Source organism: Festucalex cinctus, chromosome 15 (assembly GCF_051991245.1).
Source record: "Festucalex cinctus isolate MCC-2025b chromosome 15, RoL_Fcin_1.0, whole genome shotgun sequence".
NCBI classification, from domain to species: Eukaryota; Metazoa; Chordata; class Actinopteri; order Syngnathiformes; family Syngnathidae; genus Festucalex; species Festucalex cinctus.
The window spans coordinates 11,262,102-11,283,835 of record NC_135425.1 but is presented as its reverse complement, the minus strand read 5'-3'; the positions used below and the strand labels follow the sequence as shown (position 1 = coordinate 11,283,835).

At 36.8% G+C, this 21,734-nt stretch overlaps 1 protein-coding gene across 5 annotated transcripts in view; it reads left to right on the top strand.

Annotated features, from left to right (window-relative positions):
* The first annotated feature begins 829 nt into the window (after positions 1–829).
* LOC144002483 (uncharacterized) overlaps positions 830–21,734 on the top strand; it is a 54,189-nt gene continuing 33,284 nt past the window's right edge. For 2 of the 5 annotated variants that reach the window (XM_077497768.1, XM_077497764.1), the window contains exons 1-3: positions 15,266–15,310; positions 17,348–17,461; positions 21,223–21,350. In XM_077497768.1, coding sequence (XP_077353894.1) covers positions 15,281–15,310; positions 17,348–17,461; positions 21,223–21,350 — 272 coding nt within the window. In that variant the 5' untranslated portion in view covers positions 15,266–15,280. Of the gene's footprint in view, positions 938–5,203; positions 5,320–15,265; positions 15,311–17,347; positions 17,462–21,222; positions 21,351–21,734 lie in introns of those variants that run through there. The other 3 variants (XM_077497765.1, XM_077497769.1, XM_077497766.1) reach the window with 3 other exon arrangements.

Below are 21,734 nucleotides of genomic sequence, written 5' to 3'. Positions count from 1 at the left end.
GAGGTAGCCTGCTAGCTAGCTGCAGAGCTAACTTGCTAGCATAGATAGATAGATAGATAGTAGGGGTGTTAAAAATTCGATTCGGCGATATATCGCGATACTACATCGCGCGATTCTCGAATCGATTCAATTAAAAAAAATCATTTTTTTTTTTTTTTTTTTTTTTTTTTTTTTTTAAGAGCTCAGAATTGTTCATTCAGTAGTCTTACCGATTCAATGTCTTATCATCATTGCCTTTTTTGTGTGTGTGTGTGTGTGTGTGAATCGATTTTTAAACTTCCATTTTTAATGGAAAAATATTCAACAAAACGAGCATGGAAGAATGTTATATGAACGGAACATTAAGCCTTAATATTTTATTTTAATGCTGTTCAAACATGAAACAGATTACAACCTCTATAAGACTGAAATTTCAGATAAATAAATAATACCTTTTCATATAAATCTTACACTCTACAAGCGAACTGATTAGTATTTTCTAAATTTGAATGAAAAAAAAATCGCATCAATCGAGTTATAAATTCGTATCGGGATTAATCGGTATCGAATCGAATCGTGACCTGTGAATCGTGATAGGAATCGAATCGTCAGGTACTAGGCAATTCACACCCCTAATAGATAGATAGATAGATAGATAGATAGATAGATAGATAGATAGATAGATAGATAGATAGATAGATAGATAGATAGATAGATAGATAGATCCCCTCCATTCTTCCCTCTCATTAGATACCTGGTTGAGCAACACTCACTGAGCATGCGTCAGTGACGTCACCTCCCTCCGTAGACGCACGCTCCTTCCGCACGCTTTCGCGGAATGCGGCAGGTGCAGCCTGCGCCCCACCCACCACACAAACTTCTGACAGGCGAAATAATGCAGCCTGTCACTGACAGGCTGTCAGTGTGCAGACCAGCACCGCAGAGGAACCGGCAATAGGTAAGAAGTTATTGACGCATTAACTTGAAGAGTTTTCATTCGGCAGCTGCGACAAGTGAAGTTCGTTTTGGTTGCGTTCGGTGGCTTCTGCTGGCCTGACTCGATCGGGACCAATAAGTTTTTAAGACGTGTTGCTGAGCCTGAGCAGACACAACTCTTTGAGCGTGAGATGCAAACTTTGACGTTCAGCAACTCTGAAAGTCGTCATGGCAGATTTGAAGTAGGCTACAGAGCAAGACGCAGACGCCATTCAAATAGTTTAGGGGAAAAAACGCGTGGTTGCCTGTTGTTTGAAGAGTGACGCTGAACTGAAGTTTAACAAGTTACTTTTAATATTGTTCACGATTCCACAGACAGATTGCATAATTGTTTACAGTAGACACTTTCAATCGTATACTCACACCAACCACTTGCAAAATGAAATAAGATCCAATACAAGAGATGCACTTGGGGGGCGAAATGCCATCAGATATATTCACTTTTAGATGACACTGTCAACATTACTGCTATGTTCTGTTTGGCATAGAACAGCATAATCATGACTGGTCTTGCACTCTTTGTTGCTCCCAGCGCTTTACTGTCATCCCACACATAATAATTCTAACAACAATATATACCACCACAAATAATGTTAATATAATAATAATAATATGATGCGTTTAGCACCTTTCACAGGTCACTGAGCAATTAATCTGACATTTTGAGAGACTGTTAATGCAGGTAGGTCGCCCCAATATGACTGAAAACAAGAAAACGAGCTAATATCTAACCCAAAGTTTAGCTGTGACAGTGGAACGACTTTAAATCATATGAATATAACACTGTAAATAAGGGTCAGATTGGGAAACTTGTGATCAGATAGGGAAGGGAATATACACAACTATGCCTTTACTTAATACTGGACTTCCTGTAAGATGTTGAAGATTGTAAGCTACTGAGGCCGCTCTGCCGCAGGTGGAATAATTCAAGAATCGGCTCCATTTATTCACTGGCTTATATATGTCGCATGTTATTATTGTTTCCTCAAAGTGAAGCTCTATGTTGAGTCAAAGGGCGAGCCTGACTGTACTCTGCACTGTGCGCCGATAAGGAAGCTGCACAAAAGGAATTTTTATTTCACCTGGGTGAGGGGCTGGCTAATGTCCCCTACCTGAGCTGACGTGAAGCCACACATAACATCAGAATTATTCGTTGTTGGTTTGAGACACATTTTGAGTTGGAGAGTGAGACTAAAGGCGTGTTATAAAATAGATGCAAATATCGACTTAGCTTGTTGTCAATGTTGATTTTTTTTTTTTTTATCTATTATAAGTATGTACTTATAATTATGTAATTGCATTTGTGGCGTCTTATGCCAGAGAGTTTGGCGGTTAATGCCAGTCAAGCAGAAAACAATCATTCTTGTAGTTGTTCAGACAAGTCAAGTCAAGAAAGCAGCCAACTTTGACATTTTTAATTTCACTTCTTTTTTTCTTTGACACGTATGACGCGACTGGATTCTGTCAGAACACGTTACAGAAAACAAAACAAATCGTGTGCACAGGTTTAATGTGTCCACACGTTGAATTTACAAAAGACTGTAAAACAATCATAACACACTGATTGCCATCATAAAACAGCTGTTGCTATGTATAAAGACTCCTAAGCTGCCATGCGGCATTCTGCAGGTGAAACATTGTCACGGTGTCCTCTCGCAGTGGCAGACGCGGTGATCAGTCATGCAAGTGAAAGTGTCTTCCCAAGTTGAGGAATGCTGAAAATCAACTTAGTATCAGCTGTTAGCATCGAGAAGCCGGCCTTTGGGTCTTCACTGCATGTTAGCTAGTGTCAAAACTCGTCTGTTAATGATGAAATGCTAAAAATGCTCACTTTTGATGATTTAGCATAATGTTTTACATTTCTAAGCTGTTTGTATACGTGCAAGGTTCAAATAAATTGTTTAGCATCACAGTCTGTGACCATCGAGGCAAGCTCGGTGCTACTTACGCCACAACTAGCTAGCTAAACGTCGCTGGCTGTGTGGCTGAACACGTTGCAGACTCGCACCTGAGTCAGTAATCATTCAACACCTGCATGGTGGTGAATAAGCTCAACACCTGACAAGTATCATTTTCACAAAGGGATGATGAGTAATGATGGAGATTGCTCAACTAACTGACACTGCTACTGTGTTTAGTACTTGCAGTGATCGAGCCCACTTTTAGCATCTAGCTGAAAACGGCGTTAAACCGGAGAACATTCAACTTTGAACATCAGATACCTGGTTGAGCAACTTTGAACAACAAAATAGCAGGCAAATTAGTAAATGTTTGGTGTGCGGAGAGAAAGTACTTTCTAAACAGAACCAGAAACATCTACGATACTCCATATGTCAGCCAGTAGGAGTGGCCTATAAAGCTTAAAAATGTGTTAATAAATGGCTTGGGGAATGAATGAATGAATGAATGAGCGAATGAATAATATACAAGTAGTACAAACTATTTACATTATCAGTAATATTTTTTGTTTGTTTTCACAATAGAGTGCTGAGTTTTGATTTTGACTTTTGATCTACACAATGTTCTCAAATTACATACATTACAGTAGTTTTTTTTCTTCTTTTGCTTCTAGACACGAACATACAGTACACAATGTAAAGTAAAGAAATTACCGTATTTTCCGCACTATAAGGCGCACCGCATTATAAGGCGCACCTTCAACGAATCACATATTTTAAAACTTTTTCCACATATAAGGCGCTGGGGTTACGTTATGCATCCATTAGATGGTGCTGCGCTAAAGGGAACGTCAACAAAACAGTTAGATAGGTCAGTCAAACTTTATTAATAGATTACAAACCAGCTTTCTGACAACTCCATTCACTCCCAAAATGAATAAACAGCTGTTTTTTTATTTTCTCTGAGGTAAAGTATTAGTATTAGCTAGCGATCCAAGATGGCGGGATCTTCTGCGCATGCGCGTCACCGATCGTGCAGGGTCACCGATAGCGTCTTGACAGTGAGACCTGTTGTGGCTCAATATTGATCCATATATAAGGCGCACTGGATTATAAGGCGCATGCTCAGCTTTTGAAAATTTGAAGGCTTTTAGGTGCGCGAAAATACGGTAAAACTCTTGTAATGAATGTAAAATGTAAATGTAAAATGTAAATTCAATTGTTCATTCATTATTATTATTCTAAACTCTTGCTCTAGGCTCCTGGGCTTAATATGCAAAAAAATAGTAATAATAGATTCATAAAACTGCTCAGCAAAGAAAAAAAAAAAAAAAAAAAAAAAAGAGCCGTTGGTGTGCAAATTAAACAGCTTTTCTTTTCTTTTCTTTTCTTTTCTTTTCTTTTCTTTTCTTTTTGTACTCAAATCACTGAATAGTAATACCATAAATAGAATATTGTAAACACATTATACTATGATGCAATTTTAATGTACTACAACCCCACCCCAACATTTATTACATAAATCTATCATTATGCTGAATATTGTACCCTTGTATATTAGATGTAAACGTGTAGCCATCTGCGATTGGCTGGCAACCAGTTCAGGGTGTACCTCGCCTACTGCCCAAAGCCAGCTGAGATAGGCTCCAGCACCCCCCGTGACCATTGTGAGGAATAAGCGGTCAAGAAAATGGCTGGATGGATGTGTAGCCATATCCTTAGTTGTTGATATTTTCCTCCCAACTTCTGCGTAAATGCCATTATTATACAAGATATGAAATTCCTACTCTTACTTTATGACACCTGTGAAACATTTTCAAACTGAAATCCTCAATATGTTACCGGAATACTTAAATATCTGCTGATGTGCAGGGATTGGTCCTCATTCACATCTCTCACACGTACACACGCTCACACATACCCCCTCTCTCTCTCTCTCTCTCTCTCTCTCTCTCTCTCTCTCGTTCTCTCACAGTATTTCTCACTGTGGCTTTATTGTGTTTAATGGGCCCGCATTCTTTCCCTTGACTTCAGTACAGACAGTTAACCAACCAGACCAACGAGAAAGCACAACTCTTGGCCCTCACACACCCACTGTACTGTATTTAAATTTCAGCTATTCAAATGCACCTTATTATCAAGAGTCGCATGTAAATTTGATGTTATGTAGGGTAGAGAAGTAAAGTTATGAATCTCAATTTTAAATAATTATTTGTTCTTTTTGTTGTGACTCTTGTTCCATTCTATCACTGTCACTCCTTCCTATTGCCCCCCCACTCCTCCTCTCTCTTGCTCTCTCCCTTCTCACACACACCAAAAGAGGGTTCAAAACTACACAGTCTGAATTCGTCAATGGTTTCTCCCTGTTTTTGGATCAGTGTTTAGCTGTCTCCATGTTTTTATATTTGGTAGTCAGTCCACAAGGGTTCTGATCTTCATGTTGCAGGTAAGGATGCAACATTTGTCAGTTAAGAACAATACATATGGTGTTACAAAAAGCTGCCATACACACTACTGTGTTAGACGCAACTGCACAAGAGCTGTTTCCAACATTATTCAGTTCATGTGACTGTGCTGTTATGTGATCTTTGTTTATTTCTGTAGCTGTATAGTTGAGTGATGTCAAACTGCGAAGTTGATATTATGGTTCCCTTTTTTTTTTTACCCACAAGTCCACTTAGTGTGTAAAGCAGAAAATACTTACACAAAATAGGAAATACAAGTTTGTTTAAGTGCGCATTTTGTTGTAACTGTGACACGTACAGTTTTCTGTTGTGGCGTGCAAGCGCCTGCCTCTTGCCGGATTTTTCATTCAGGGTGTTGCCAATCTGTCATCTATCAGGATGGCTTAAGGTGTCTTTGTTATTTTTGTCGTTCTCCTTTACTTGCTCTATTGTGTTTGTAGTCGTAATGTTACACCATTCAGGCACAAAAGCTTGAGTGCACACATTTCTGCTACACTATGGAGAAAAAAATATATACTTTTGATTGGCATGCTAATATGTCAGAATACAACTGTGATGCAAACCAAATTTTTGCTGACCTGAGAAATTTTGTCCTAACCATCTAATGGATGTTTGCATCATATAGTACGAAATTGTTGTGCATTTTGCAATCCTCAGTGGTCACTGGATGGTCCGTAGGTTGGAAGGTCTTGCCTTGAACACTCTTCTTCTCAAATGTGCTATCAGGCTGGATGAGCTGGTCACTTAGTGAACAAGCCGCCCATTATGTGCTGCATCAGTTTCTATTATGCTTCAAATGTCAAGTCTTCTGGTATGAGAAACACCCTGAGGTGGCATTTGGTGCCCATCAATCATTAATGCTGTGGAATTCATGTAGAGCAGGAGAATGTTCTCCGTTCAATCCAGTCACCAAGTATAAGTTTCACTCTGCTGCTCATTATTCACAAATGATGATATGACACTAATCAGCTTTAGTTCTTATGAATATATCTTCAAAAATAACTTTAAGATACTTTCAATTTGTAAACCTCTTTATTTCTTTATAATATGTGTTAAATTCCTCATATTCAAACCAAAGTGCAATGAATTTTCAGACCACTTTGAGTTTAAAATAACGTTAATATTGTATTGAACGAAACTGATTAAAATCCTGTTGAAACTGAATTCGCATATTGTATGATGTGTTAGCTTCAACTTGGTAACATATATTTGTGTTTGTAATTGATATGGAAAAAGTGATTAATTATTTCTTTTGATCTAATTTTATCACAATAGCATTTGAACAGGGGTGTGTAGACTTTTATATCAGTCACGTCTGTCTGTTTCTCTTGAAAAAGCAAGTGTTTTTATGTTCTTATATTTGTATTACAATTAGGGCTGGGTCTAAAATATCGGTATATCGAATCGATATTCCTTTTCATAGCCCAATATCGATTCATAAAACCCATGAATTGATACTTTAAATACAGTTTCCCCCCCCCATGAAATTAATGTGCCAAATAGGGCCCGACCGATTAATTGGCCGCCGATTATAATTGGCCGATTATTGGCCTTCAAACCTGGCCAAAACAATCTGCCAATTGAGCTAAATTTTCCCCTTAAAACGTTATTGAACAAAGCTGAAGTTTCCGACGCTGTGAAAGTTCCCCCCAATGCACCATTTTGCTTGCGTAGCATTAGCAACTAGCAAGTGTGTAGTGTATGTTATTCCGGTTATTCTGCTGTTGTCCATAAGCGTCCTTTAAGCTGATTAATGACATCCCAGTTGGACTTAACTGTAAAACGAAATACACAACATTAAGAATTACATCCACTGTATATTTAAATACAAAACACGCTTTGTTTTTGAAACATCGCTGGTCTAGCGCTAACAGGAAGTTAGCCAATGCTAACGGGAAGGTAGCACTGACTTTGGGAGTGTTTTTCCTTCAAATAACGAATCGAATCGGGCCCTTCTGAATCGAATCAAATCGATTTTCGAAATCTGAATCGATACCCAGCCCTAATTACAATGTGTAGTTGGAATCACTGAAAATTACGTTCTCATTTTAAGCGTAACTATGAAGTCCAGTTGTACCCTAAAACCGTTTTACAGGTTGTTTACGTGATTTATTTTCTTCATATTGATCTGTTGAAGTTTACACAACAGAACTAATGAAATCACAGTCGGACTGAAATTGACATAATGGCCCCATCTGCCAGTCAAGGGTGAATTATGGGAGGTAAGAAGTTGGATGGATGTTCAAGGAATGTTAGAAATGAGGGTGTGAGCAGAATGGTAGCACACATGAAATAGTTTGGATCGCTAGCATCACATACTGTTCCACCAAATATTTGCAATATTTGATGATCGCGTGTGTGTGTTTGTGTGTGCGTGTTCACTTTGAAACAAGGGCTCCCTCAGTGAAATGCGAATTGTTTTACAGAGTTAAAATGTGCAGGGAAATCTTTGCTAAAACTTCAGTTGATTAGCTAGGTAAAGTTGTCAATCCAATGTTTCCCTTCTCCAACACAGCTGATATATGGACAGCTCACCAGCAAGCTCTGCATAGGTCTGATAACGATCCTGTTGATTGGAATCAGCTTGCGTTGGAAGAGGGAAACCTCCAAAACCTGCAGCCCTCAAGGACCGAGTTTGCCCACCACTGGGTTTGGGTCAGGTTAGCTTTTGTCTTTATTGTCACTCATTCTGGCCTGGCAAGCGTCGAAGCTAGCATAACTTGCTCAAGGTTCGTGGCTATGTTACAAATCTTTTCTAAATAGAAAGCGGGTGCGGAGCTTGAAGAAACAACTCTTGGAATGCAATGCATTTTGAGAATTTATGATTTATTTGTCTGTGGGAAATGATATGAAGGGAGGTACTTTGACTTTTACTACCAATAATACCCATGAATCATCTGGGATTTCAGTGTGGGGCAGAGGTTAGAAGTTTATACATGCAAATAGATTTGGGAGGTGAGATTGAAGCTACAAGGGAGTCACAGTAGAGAGAATTCTGTGCAGATTAGTTTGCTACTTGTTAGAAGTGGCTGCAAATGTCAACAAGAAACTTTGCAGTCCTGTTTTGTTTTGTTTTTTTCTTCCTACCCTAACAGCAAATCTACAAACCAACCAAAGCAGACTTTGTTTACATTGCAGTCATGTGCTAGCTGGACTGTTAAGGTAAGACAACTTGGATGAACTAATTTCTTAGATGATGATGTTTAACTTGCTTCATGTATTAGTGAAGTAGATTGAAACATAACCCATGGCATAGTTTCATCACACGGGCAAAAGTATCGGGACGCTTAGGCATTCCAAATACAGGAAATGAATAGAAAGTATGAAGTCATCCACATTTTGGTGCTTTCACTCTTCTGTGAAGAATTTCTACAGTCAACATATCCCCCCCATATTTTGTACTTTTAAAGCAAAGTCCAGCTCAACATTGATTTCTGTGATATCATGTTCAGAAATATAAGGTGATGGCCCTCCTAAAAAGAATGTCTGACTTACCAAACCTGTTATGTTGTGTTTGTATTACCCTGCAGTCAGTCAGAAGCCAAACATTAACTCCTTCTACTTTTAGCGACATGCAAATGAGAGTTAGGGAGCTAGTTAATAATCATATTACTAATTAACAATTCTGTTGTAGGGCACATTTTTGGAGTAGTGATGACATTGTTGTAAGCAACACACCACGGAAAATTCATTGTCCATCATTTGTTTAGGCAGTGTGTATAAATATTAATCCTGGTGTATTTTGCTAAAAAAAAAAAAAAAAAAAAATACATATGGTGTTGTTAAGTATTGTCATAATTCAGATAGCACTCTAAACCATTATGTCTCCATTATGTTCTTTCTTTGGGGATTTAAAAAAAAAAAATAATAAAAAAAAAAAGACATTTCCAGCAGTTGTGGCTGGAAAATGCAGCAAACTTGAGAGCCCGTCATGAGTCTTCTATGAAAAGCAGTGCATCCGAAAACCGTGATCGATTCTCAACAAAATGAATGTGCATGCACCAAATCATACTCTGAAAATAATAGAATAAAAGTCGCAATAGTTTTGATTTTATGGGATGGGAGTTGGCTGTCAATGTTGCCTCTTTATAGGAAACGGTTAAGTTTAAACATATTGGAGTGACCTAGCAATATTTTACATTATTTTATATAAATATGTATATGTTTATATAAAGTGAGCTTGCATAAAATGTACACATCAGTTTTGGTGGCAATCAGTCATGGTTTTTGTACATTAAGTCGCATTAATGCTTGTTCTCTTGGAGGCATATGAAGAGGAAGAGAATAATATTTTTGTTCTAATATTTTCAGAGTATGATTTGATTGTGCTCATACGTGCACATCGTTTTTAGTGAGAATTGACTTTACCACTGCATAGCCTGTATTGATTGACTCATTCATGTGGGTACCGCCTGACATCACATGAAAGTGGTGATCTTCACCCAGCCTAGCTTCCAAGTCATTTCTAGAGAAATGCAGCTTAGGGGGCGGTATTCTATTCATTTTCAAAATTTTGATGACACCATCCATCTTTGACGTTTGCTAAACATTCGCCAGACATCTGCATAGCGTTTAAAATCTTTTTTTTTTCTTGTCGCAAGGTCATTTTGAACATGTTCAAAATTTGACAAGATAAAAAAACATTTAAAAAGTTGGTGAACGTTTAGCAAATGTTGCAATCTTGACCGAACCCTGATTGAACCTTCATCTTTTGCAAAACTGAAAATGTACTGTATAAAACTTGCTGACCTCAAACCTGAAAATAATTCTGCAAACCTTGACATTTATTCCATCTCTTCTTTCTGCCTTTCCATCCCCCTCAACATATTTCTCCATCCATATAGTGTAGGTCATGAAACCCATTTTTACATGTTGTAATTTCTCCCTCTAATGGCTGTTTGCGAATTATAATTATTCATCTCCGTTGTGGAGAAATTGCCACCAAGCTTCTCCTGAAATGCATCTTGCTGAATTTTTGCATTTTATAGCGCCTTGTTTTTTGTTTTTTTTCCCCCTTCAAGTTTTAATGAGTGTTGTTTTGCATTATGCAGTACCTTCAGGCTTCAATTTGGCATCTGGGAGTGTTGGCTTGACTCCAAAACTGTGGTCACCCAGTGCTTATTACTCATTAAGCCTCGTCAGAGGGCCGAGTGGGTGCCGGCTTGGTGGGAGCTGCACTGCTTGGAGAGTAGATGTTGTTGTTGTTGTTGTTTGTCGATGTTCTACTTTTTGAAATGATGTAAAAGATGAAAAGGTGAAAGAGTTGAAAAATGCACAATGTATCTTTTATGCATGCCTGAACCTGCTCGCTCTGTATACATTAGTAACACTACCGCTAATCAAACATGATTATGAAGTGGAACAATTATCATTTATTTTTAGCTACTTCTTGTTTTAGCTGATTATGAAAATCTGCGTGAGCTTGTGAGGACAATACATCATTTAAAATGACCAGACCTCTATGAACATAAAATAGGATATGTAATTAGGTTCTAACAAATTCCAAGTATTTTCTATTATGGGATAATGGGATTATGGGGAATACAATAAACTACTCTGACAGTAGGGGTGTGAATTGCCTAGTATCTGACGATTCGATTCGTATCACGATTCACAGGTCACGATTCGATTCGATACCGATTAATCCCGATACGAATTTATAAGTCGATTGTTGCGATTTTTTTTCATTTAAATTTAGAAAATACTAATCAGTAAGCTTGTAGAGTGTAAGATTTATATGAAAATGTATTATTTATTTATCTGAAATTTCAGTCTTATAGAGGTTGTAATCTGTTTCATGTTTGAACAGCATTAAAATAAAATATTAAGGCTTAATGTTCCGTTCATATAACATTCTTCCATGCTCAAGGTGTGAATCCTAACCCGAAGTCAGACGTTTTGTTGAATATTTTTCCATTAAAAATGGAAGTTTAAAAATCTATTCACACACACACACACACACACACACAAAAAAGGCAATGATGATAAGACGTTGAATCGGTAAGACTACCGAATGAACAATTCTGAGCTCTTAAAAAAAAAAAAAAAAAAAAAAAAAAAATCGATTTTTTTTAGTGAATCGATTCGAGAATCGCGCGATGTAGTATCGCGATATATCGCCGAATCGATTTTTTTTTAACACCCCTATCTGACAGATTATATTTTCACAGACTTCAGTTATCATGATGCTATAAAAACAGAACTGTACTTCCTTGACACCGACTGAACTGGTTAGTTTAAAATCACAGCTTTCAACGTGTCGTGTCAGTTTCAAGTCAAACAGCTTATATTTTGGATCTTTCCTTACGATAAAAAAAGTTCTACGTGAAGTCATTTCCACTTGCATGTTAAGCATAAATTACGTATAAACATGTCATCGTTTTCTTTTTCTGGTGTGAAGAATGTGTTTGTCTATTGTCTTCCCTACACAATATGTTGTTGATTCCCATTCACTCCCCCAAAACTGTTGTTGTTGGGCAACCGTGAGAACTTTGCTGTGTGCACTGACTACTGAGAAGTGCCTTCCACAGACTCACTTAACAATTGAGTGAGGAAAGTAACTCTACTTTAAAAATGCTTGTCCTTGTTTTTAAAGTGTGTAAAAAAAAAAAGTGTTGCGGCTCTTATGTATTTTTACACAACAATTCAAAGTAGACCACTACCTTTTACTGTTTTACTGTATGTTAAAATTGACTACAGTGGAAAAGGGGCATTACGTAAGGGTCATCACAAATGTGTGTGTTTGTGTGCTGTGCTGGTCATTTTAATTAAGTATACCACAAAAGAGCATGAAATGGAAACTCATTCATAGATTGTTTTCCTATTGACTTTGTATATCAAATGTTAGATTTAGTGAACATTTTAATTTTTAACAGACATTTGGTTATTAAAAGTGTTAAGAGCTTGGTTTCCATTTGTGATCCATAAATGACCCCGAAGGGCATCCGCTTCCACTCCCACCCAGTTTCAAGTGCTTACTGGTTCAGAGTGCACAAGATGACATGCCAGAGACGTGAGTCATGAGGAAAGCACGTTGGAGTGGAAATACAGTATATGAAAGTGTCATATATTTGTTTGCATAATTAGGACTGACTTTCAGAAAAATAGTTGATTGCATTTTCTGTAATTCTTAATTTGTATAATATTATACAGGTTATAAGATAACATGATATTCGTACTTTTTGCTATTTACAATGCTTGCTTGAGTATTTATGAAACATTCTGGTTTGTACCTGCTTTTCTCAATCCCCTTGTTTGGTCCTAATTAGCATTGGTAACCACCACCTTATAAGGGCGTGAGACTGGAGTGTCAAGTGCGGTGTATATCAATTTTTGGGCTGAAAATAACAATGATTTCAACTATTCTTTTTTATTATTATTATTATTATTATTATTATTATTATTATTAATTGATTAATCAGATTTTTTTTTTTTTTTTTTTTTTTTAAGACATCGTAATTTCTATCCCTTAATTCAAAATCAGTCAACCACTTCCAAATCGATTGTCATTGAGTTTCTGGTTTGGTTGTCTGTAACATGTCAGAAAATAGGCAAAAATGTTTATTGTTGTTTTCCAAAATAAAACCGCATGTCTTATTTTAATTTAACACAAAAATGATCAGTCTGCTTTCATGGTGAACTACTGTTTACTGGTGAGGTGTAAATTCTAAAATTCCAAGGATTTGGACAATTATAGACATCCTCATATAAACATGATTTCTAAAATGAAATAAAAATTAATATTATAATTGATTAGTTGTCAATCAATTCTTGCAACTTTAATTAACAGAATTTTTGATGGAATGTTAATAAATGGAAAAAATAGACAACTTTGTAAACTAGACGAAGTGCAATTTCTGGAGAAATTGTGTGGGAATGCTGAAAGCTGAATGCTACTAGGTCAATGCTAAGATTTGAATCCATGTAGAATGCTTATGAAGTAATTTGAGAGATAAATTATGAACTTATGACCTGCTGGTCACTGAACAATGCACTTTACCAACTGTGCCATCGAGCAGTATCAGACACCTGGTAATGATGATAAGTTCTATGTATGGAAGTGGGCATGGAAAGTGACACTTAGAAAAAGTTCACCATCTGTCCCATTGAAAATGAATGGGGAAAAGTTTATATTTAACGTTAAATTGTGCGAATACTGTAAGTCATGTGGAATCAGACGATTTTCCCCCAGGAGGCGGCTATTTTTAAAGCAAGTTGAAATTTGAACAGTGTAAATCGTGTGGGAGTTGTTACACGGCAAAAAATGTGTGGCGAATAAAAATCACAATAACATATGTGGGAATGCTTCAGCATTTCTACAATGAACATTACTTGAGAATATAACTTAAGTTTTTGTGATTCAAGTCAACTTTTTACATCCACTGTACGTTCATGCATTCTTTCTTCCAACATGACTTCCAGCTGGTCATATTGGTCAAATTTTTAATTTAATCTTTAATTTATCAAAGGTGCAAATGTTAAACGAGTTCGCACCCAAACGCAGACAAGACATGAAGTTGTGGTACAGTGGCTTTACTGTATTTTCTCTCCGAAAGGGTGTTGTTCTCCTGTAATTCACTCAAGTTAAGTCAGTTATGACTCACTAGTGACTACTATTACTACTAGGGGTGTGAATTGCCTAGTACCTGACGATTCGATTCGTATCACGATTCACAGGTCACGATTCGATTCGATACCGATTAATCCCGATACGAATTTATAAGTCGATTGTTGCGATTTTTTTGCATTCAAATTTAGAAAATACTAATCAGTAAGCTTGTAGAGTGTAAGATTTATATGAAAATGTATTATTTATTTATCTGAAATTTCAGTCTTATAGAGGTTTGTAATCTGTTTCATGTTTGAACAGCATTAAAATAAAATATTAAGGCTTAATGTTCCGTTCATATAACATTCTTCCATGCTCAAGGTGTGAATCCTAACCCGAAGTCAGACGTTTTGTTGAATATTTTTCCATTAAAAATGGAAGATTAAAAATCGATTCACACACACAAAAAAAAAAAAAGGCAATGATGATAAGACGTTGAATCAGTAAGACTACCGAATGAACAATTCTGAGCTCTTAAAAAAAAAAAAAAAAAAAAAAAAACGATTTTTTTTTTATTGAATCGATTCGAGAATCGTGCGATGCAGTATCGCGATATATCGGCGAATCGATTTTTTTTAACACCCCTAATTACTACTACTACTATTGTAACTATTTCCAAGAAGTTTTATTTTTGACATTCTCTGCCTTTGACCTAGCTTGCTTCGTTGTCATAAAAAGACCTAAACTGACCCGAATTATCACATTTAAGTGTGACTACATCTTAAGTACTTAGTGTGGCTTCTTCTGTTCTATTCATCTTGTAAGTATTCACGTCATATTGGGCATGTCGATCAAGAGGCAGATATGAGCACAGAAAAGACTTAAGTCAACAATAAAAAGGAAGTGAGAGCTGCAGCATTTCTTACATCATAGCTTACCTGCCTGTTAAGGTGTGTCAGATCTGGCGTCCTGCCGCAGTGATCCGGCTGCACGGAGACACACCCTGGGGTGGGGATCCGAAATACAGGGCGGGGGCTGCCGGCTGGAAACCTGTGATCCCCGCACTATCTTTCAAATTCATCCTTTATTTAATCTCGCATAATTTCGATGTGATTTCATACTTGTGAGTTGAGCTCAATGCAGCTGCTTTATTCTGTGTAATTTTGTGGGGTGAAGAAAAAGTAATAATGTGTACTCATACATAAACAATGTCCAAATTACATTTGCTTTCAGCCAGTTCTATCTCTGGCTGACTTTGCTTGTTCATTGTAGTCGCTTGTCGTTAGGGTCGTAACCATGTACACAGTAGTGCAGCCCACCCACTATCAGCCATGCAAACAAGCCCCAGTGGTCTGCGCTCGCTCAGGAAATTACTTTGAAGTCATTCTGTCACCATGAATTCTTCGCTCACTCCATTTCTTCGAGTGAGTATTCTCAAATGAAACTTCTCAGTGATATGTTTTGGGGTTGCTTTTGTGTTGAAGAGTGCAGTTGGTTGTTATGAGACAGATTAGGTCTGGTTCATTAATTTAATTCTGTGGGTTACTATGTAGTACAGACTATCGTGACTATGTTGCCATTTCACACACATCCATGGAAAAAGTTTATTTTTATCATCTGCTGAAAAATATCTCAGGTCTTTTTAATTGCAAGTTTTGTTTTGAAAGCCTGAAGATTCTGCAGTAATTTCAGTGTATCAGCACAGTCTCGTCTACGAGAAATATTTGTTTTTCCTTCTACTGTTACTTGGCAACGTTTCCCAAAGCAGACTTGGAATGTCCAAATTCCTGGCATGAAGTCAAAAAAAAAAAACAAAAAAAAAAAAAGTTTGACAACAGTATATTTGAATAAATTAGGGATCAACCGTTTACCAGCAGTGAGGATTATCGGTGCCTATATTCAGCATTTTAACGAGTATCATAGCAGCCATTAAAAAAAATAAAAAATCTGATGGCTGGTAACTTCAGGGCCGAATTATTATTATTATTATTATTATTATTATTATTATTATTAAAATTTTTGTTAACTTTTTGTAAGAGATGCTGTTGATCCCAAAGACTCTCTGTACCTTTTTGTTGTTTATTTTGTTTTAAATGAAAGCAAAAATACATGAACTTTTAACATTTCAGTTATTTTGTAATTTTGGAAAAATGTATTTATCATAGAAAACAATACGGAACTATGGTGTTTAGTTGTTTTCCTTTTATATTTTCATTTATGCTCCCCGAACCCTCCTTTATTACAAATGTAAAATAAAAATGTCTATGGTCTAAGATTTAAAAAACAAAAACAAACAAACAAAAATAAACATTTTGCAAATCGCTTTAAGTCAATTTCAAGTTAAAAGTTAGGATGTATTTTGTTTTGTTTTTTATTTTGGCGCATATATATATATATATATATATATATATATATATATATATATATATATATATATATTATTTTATTTATTTATTTTTTTTGGCCTTTTCCTCAAAATTAATATTGGTTCCTCCTGGACTATTAATACTATTAATAATGGTCGTAGGGAAAACCCCCCAAAACAAAACAAAAACATATGGGTCTATCTCTCGTGTTTAATTAGCACATTATTATAAAAACAAAACAAAACAAAAAAAAAACTTTCCTTAAGATAAAAACATGCATACTGCAACATAATCAGCTGTATCCATAGTCCATAAATACCAATGTTTACATTATGTATGTATCGCACAATGATACCATGAATGTCTTTCAAGTTAGACATCATTATCTCAGTGTGTCACGACCATCCGGCCCACTCATGTTGTGAATGCCATCACTCATACTGTGAGTGGGGAATTAATTGCCATCTGTAAGTTTTCTATATGTACATGAATTATCTTCCCTCTTTAAGATGATCCTATAGGCAGACTAGCTTGGCTTGATCATTATCAGAAATATAATCAGCACTTAAAATAGTTACATCTTCTGTGTAGGCAGGAAATGTTTGCTGTAAAGTTTTGTATAAGTAAGAGCAGCCTTGGTGAGAAAGTGGAGTAACTGCACACAATGTAATTATTTCACTTCATGTTAATTAAAAATGTATAGTATTTATTTTTGTGCTTCCGTGTACCAGCCCTGTTGGATCCCGGTGTGTTATGGTTAAGAATCCACCAAAGGGACATTCAACTATTTATTAAGTTGGTCTCTGATGTCAGACATCCTCTTTAGTGTTCATTAAAATTGGCTTTTATTTGGAGAAAGGGATTTGCTGCATTTTAGCTACCCTATTATTTCATAACTTAACATCACAAAGGGATTTAGTAAATTTCTTGACAAGAAATGCTCACTGCTAGATAAATAAGGATTCCACTGGTGGTTCAAAATGAAATAATTAGGTAATATAACGGCTACAGCCTGCAAATCAACAATGAAGTATTTTGTGAACGTTAATGTGACTGAATCAAAATATTGCAATAAAAATGTTCTTTATTTCGTAGTGTCCAGCGATTGAAAAAAACAGAAGAGAATTCCCAGCTTCTCTCAACAAACTACGGCAGCTAATAGAAGAAAAAGTGCATATTATACAATCTGATATCACAGAGGAACAACAGGTAATTAATTGATGGCACTTGAAGTCATTCCAAACCTTTCCTGTATTTAATATATGCGGCAGGAATGTTTCGGTTAGTTTGAAGTCCAAGGACCCGATTTTTGTGTCCAGTGCAAGTCTCGCACAAAACGCAGTCTGTGAACATGGGAGGTTTTTTTTGTTTAGTTTTTTTCCTTTTTCTTTTTGGTATTTTGCTTGACTATGGCAGATAGAAAGGACATTTTATGCCGTTGTGGGATGGAACGCAACTGACCAATCAAAGCGGCCCCCCTCATTCCTCTTAAAATCAGGGCGGTTGGATGTTTATGTCGTCAAAGTGCACTTATACAGGTCACGCTGGATGATCACCATCACACTTGCTTGTGTCTGACATGTTTCTTCATTGGCTCAGTTCACTGACTTGGATTTATTTGCTCGCGGCAAAGATATCGCTTCCACTCTTAGACATGTTAGACTTCAATGAAATGTGTATAAGTGATGCTGGACACAGATCAGATACAGTATGAGTTTGACAACCTGGCAAAGGCGCACCTTTCATTTTGGTTGTACTGAGATGCAATCATGCGTGATGTGATGATATCACTTATGAGGAAGGTTCAAACACCAAAACATGCTTCGAGCTTATCTTTAATTTTTTTTTTACATAATTGTACAACTTTTAGGGCATTTTCAACATGATGGTACTGTAAAATAATCATTAGTTGCACTCCGGGTGAATTGCAAAAACGAAGAAATGTGGTCCGCTGGGGCATGTTGTCCGATTTAGAGCATTCCAAACTGTACTCTACCTACTTATACCTCCTTACATATTTACAGTATGTGTCCTGTGATTGGCTGGCAATCTAGGGTGTGTCCAAACGTCAGTTGGGATAGGCCCCAACTTATTTGTGACCTTCAAAACATGCTATAAAAATGATGTGTTGGGGTATTTTGCGTTCATCCATAATCATGCATGTAAAGTTAGAATTCTATATGGTAATGATTCTCAAAGTGTTGTAGCAGAACCACGAGTGATACACGCAACAACTTTATTTCTCATAAGCTTATGATATTTTGTAAATAAATAAATTCAAATGTACCTTTTCCCCCTTATAAATGCAGTTTTCACTAGTACCATAAAATTTTGGCATTAAAATACGTTTGTTGAAAAAAATAAATAAATTATATATATATATATATATATATATATACCTTCTTGTAAGTTTAAGATTTGTTGTCATGAAGAAAAAGCTCAAATGAATTTCTTGAAAAAAAATCTGCAAAAAAATGGGGAAATTATTTTTCGTGAGTACATTTTTCTTGAAATGAATACAATATTCTTTTTGTAAGATATTTTCCCTAAAAATTCATTTTCTGAAAAAATACATTCAAAGGGATACTTTACTCATTGAGACATTTTCAGTAGCAAAAAGTTAATAATTTGTCCAGAATTAATTAGAAAACTTGATTATTTTTCACGTACAATTAATATCTTTATTTTACCAAATTTCCCCACTTGCTGTCCACTGAAGATGACATCACCTGTGCTGAGGAAGTAGGTAACTACCAATGATGGCTCACCTGTTTTCTGGGTTTGGTCAGTAAACTGAGCCATGATTGGTCGTCCTCAGCACAAGTGATGTCATCATCAGTCGACGGGAAGTAGAAAAATTGGTTTTTAAAGGTATAAATTGTCCATGAAAAATAATGAAGTTACCACATTTATTATAGACAAAATATTAACTTTTTGCTGCTGAAATTGTCTCAATGAGTCAAGTATCCCTTTAAACATTTAGGTCCAATTACAATTTGTATACAAATGTGCATATAGCTGGCGTCGAGGCAAAACCTTGCACCTCCAAAATAGTCACTTTTCAGAGAGCTCAGAATATTTTTCAGTGGCACTTGTTATCAAAAGTTTGAGAACCACTAGTGTATGGAATGTATTTAGACCGCCCATTTGAAAATAATGAGTGTATGCTACAACACTCTAATTCTAATATTAACCACTAATACAAGTATTACTAACTTGATCAGTTTCAGTCTGAGATCTTTTGTGATGTTTGAGCACATGACTCACAGGCGTTGAGCGTGATCAGCATGTTCTGCCAGGGTGACTCATCCAGTCTGCTGTCTCTCAGTCGACAGCCGCCATCCACGGGCTCCGTCACCGCGACGGGCTCAGACACGCCCACGCTACCTCCACCAACTCGAATCCGCCCACATCATGTCCTCATGCGCCTCCTCTGCTCTCTGGCCTCCGTGATCACCTCCTGCCTCCTCAGTCTGTCTGCCCTCTCCTCTTTTTCTCCCTCAACTGGTGATTCATGGCAAGCTTTGCCTTTACTCACCATGTTGCCTAACGTCTCGCAATCTGACACATTTGTCTGTGAAAATGTTTCACAATTTAACTTTCTCTGTTATTTACTGTCCTGTTGAAATATGATGCGGTTGTTTTTGGAACGTTGTGTGCTTTGTTGACGTTCGTGATGCTTTTCCTTTTTCACCTACAGCCTCTTTTTGTTGCTTGTTTTGGGGGGATCTTTTTTACTGCTACTGACAACCCAAACATTTTCTTTACAATATGTTGTATGCAGCCCGACTAGTCTAAATGTGATTTTCTGATTAATATTGCATTATTATTAGTTGAGTGGCAAAATCTACCCGTTTTTATCCATCTCAGGGGGCGGCCATTTTGCCACTTTCTGTCGACTGAAAATGACATCACAGTAATGAGCAATCGGCTCACATATTTCCTGAGGCTGAGCCATGATTGGTCATTTTGCATCCAGTTATCAGTTATCCAGCAACAGTTAGGCCTATATGCATCTTTTTTTTTTTTTTTTGCAAATGTAATAATATTGCTCCATAATCCACACTTTTTCCATCGTTTGACTGGTCCTGCGACTTATACTCGTGTAACTTATATTTTCTTCTTCATTATGGATTTTTTTTTTAACTAGATTGTACAGTCAGAAAAATACGATATATGGTTTATACAGTCATAAAGAGGCCCTCTTAGGGAAAACCATAACCTTCTATCTGACCCGCGTTAAAAAAAATAAAAAAAAGTTTGACACCAGTCTATAAGGTTTAAGTTTGGAGCCAGACTAAAACTTGACGATTAGTCTAAAACTTTTCACTACTTTCCCCTGATAAACTCCTGTGTTGTTTTGCAAGTGCCTTTCTTTAAATTTGGTTTTATTTTTCCGCTGCCAACACGCCATCGAAGAAGCTTAGCGTACACACGACATTATCTCCACTGTGTTTCACAGATGAACTTGTACGTTGACTCATATTGTCCTTATCCAGTCTATTAAATTTGATCTAAAAAATAAAAAATAGGCTTGCCTTTCTACTTTTTTGGAGCGTAGTCTTTTTTTTTTTTTTTTTCTTTCTCCAATCTACCAGTGTTAGAATAACAGTCAGCTTTATTAGCCAAGTACTGCATGTAAAACAACCAGGGTATTTGTCTTCACAGTCGCAACCCGTCGAAGAAACCTAAAAATAACAAAGACCAACAGGGGGAGACAGAACGAGAAGCTTGGCAGGTCTCTTTTTGAAAAGATAACATGAGGAAGGGAAATGGTGAGCACAGCTTGCACCTGGAAAAAAAAAAAAAACAGAACATGCGGCAGTGTAGCGCCTGTATTTTTGTTTGTGGTCATGACCTTGACTCGTGACCTCTGGAGGTGGTCGCTGAAAAATAAATGAGGGTTTCTGTTAAATCATTTAAAAATCGTAACAACTTTTCCTGCATAGTTATACGAATTCTTGTTTCAGGGTGTGGCGTTTGCGGAGGACACTGGAGGAGGACTGTGGAAGTTTGCTGTCGTGAGTAAGGAGTTGACCTTTCACCTCCAGCAGCTGCAGAAAGAGACTGAAGACGAGCTCAACAACATACAGACACAGTGAGTGTTGAACTTTTGTGAATTATGTGAAAGCTACTGAGTGTGCTTACCTGTTGTTTTTTACCATCAAAAATACAGTGGCAAGGCTTTCATGCGTTGAAATGTTTGCGTATATTTCTGGAAAAATCGACAGACATTCTGCTAGCAAATGTTTAAACATGAAAAACATTTCTTCTTCAGTTAAACTTTTGATTGTTTTGTTTGAGATGAGCGTTGGCTGTGTTGTGTTTGAACCTGTTAGGAGGCATCTCATTGCGGCTTTGTCAGGTTTCGTCACACAGCTGAAACACGACTGGTGAAGTTCCATTGTATCTCGTAACCGCAGCAGGTTTATGCTTTACCAGAAAAAGCGGCAGCATTTCTGAATGTCGCTTAAGTACATTT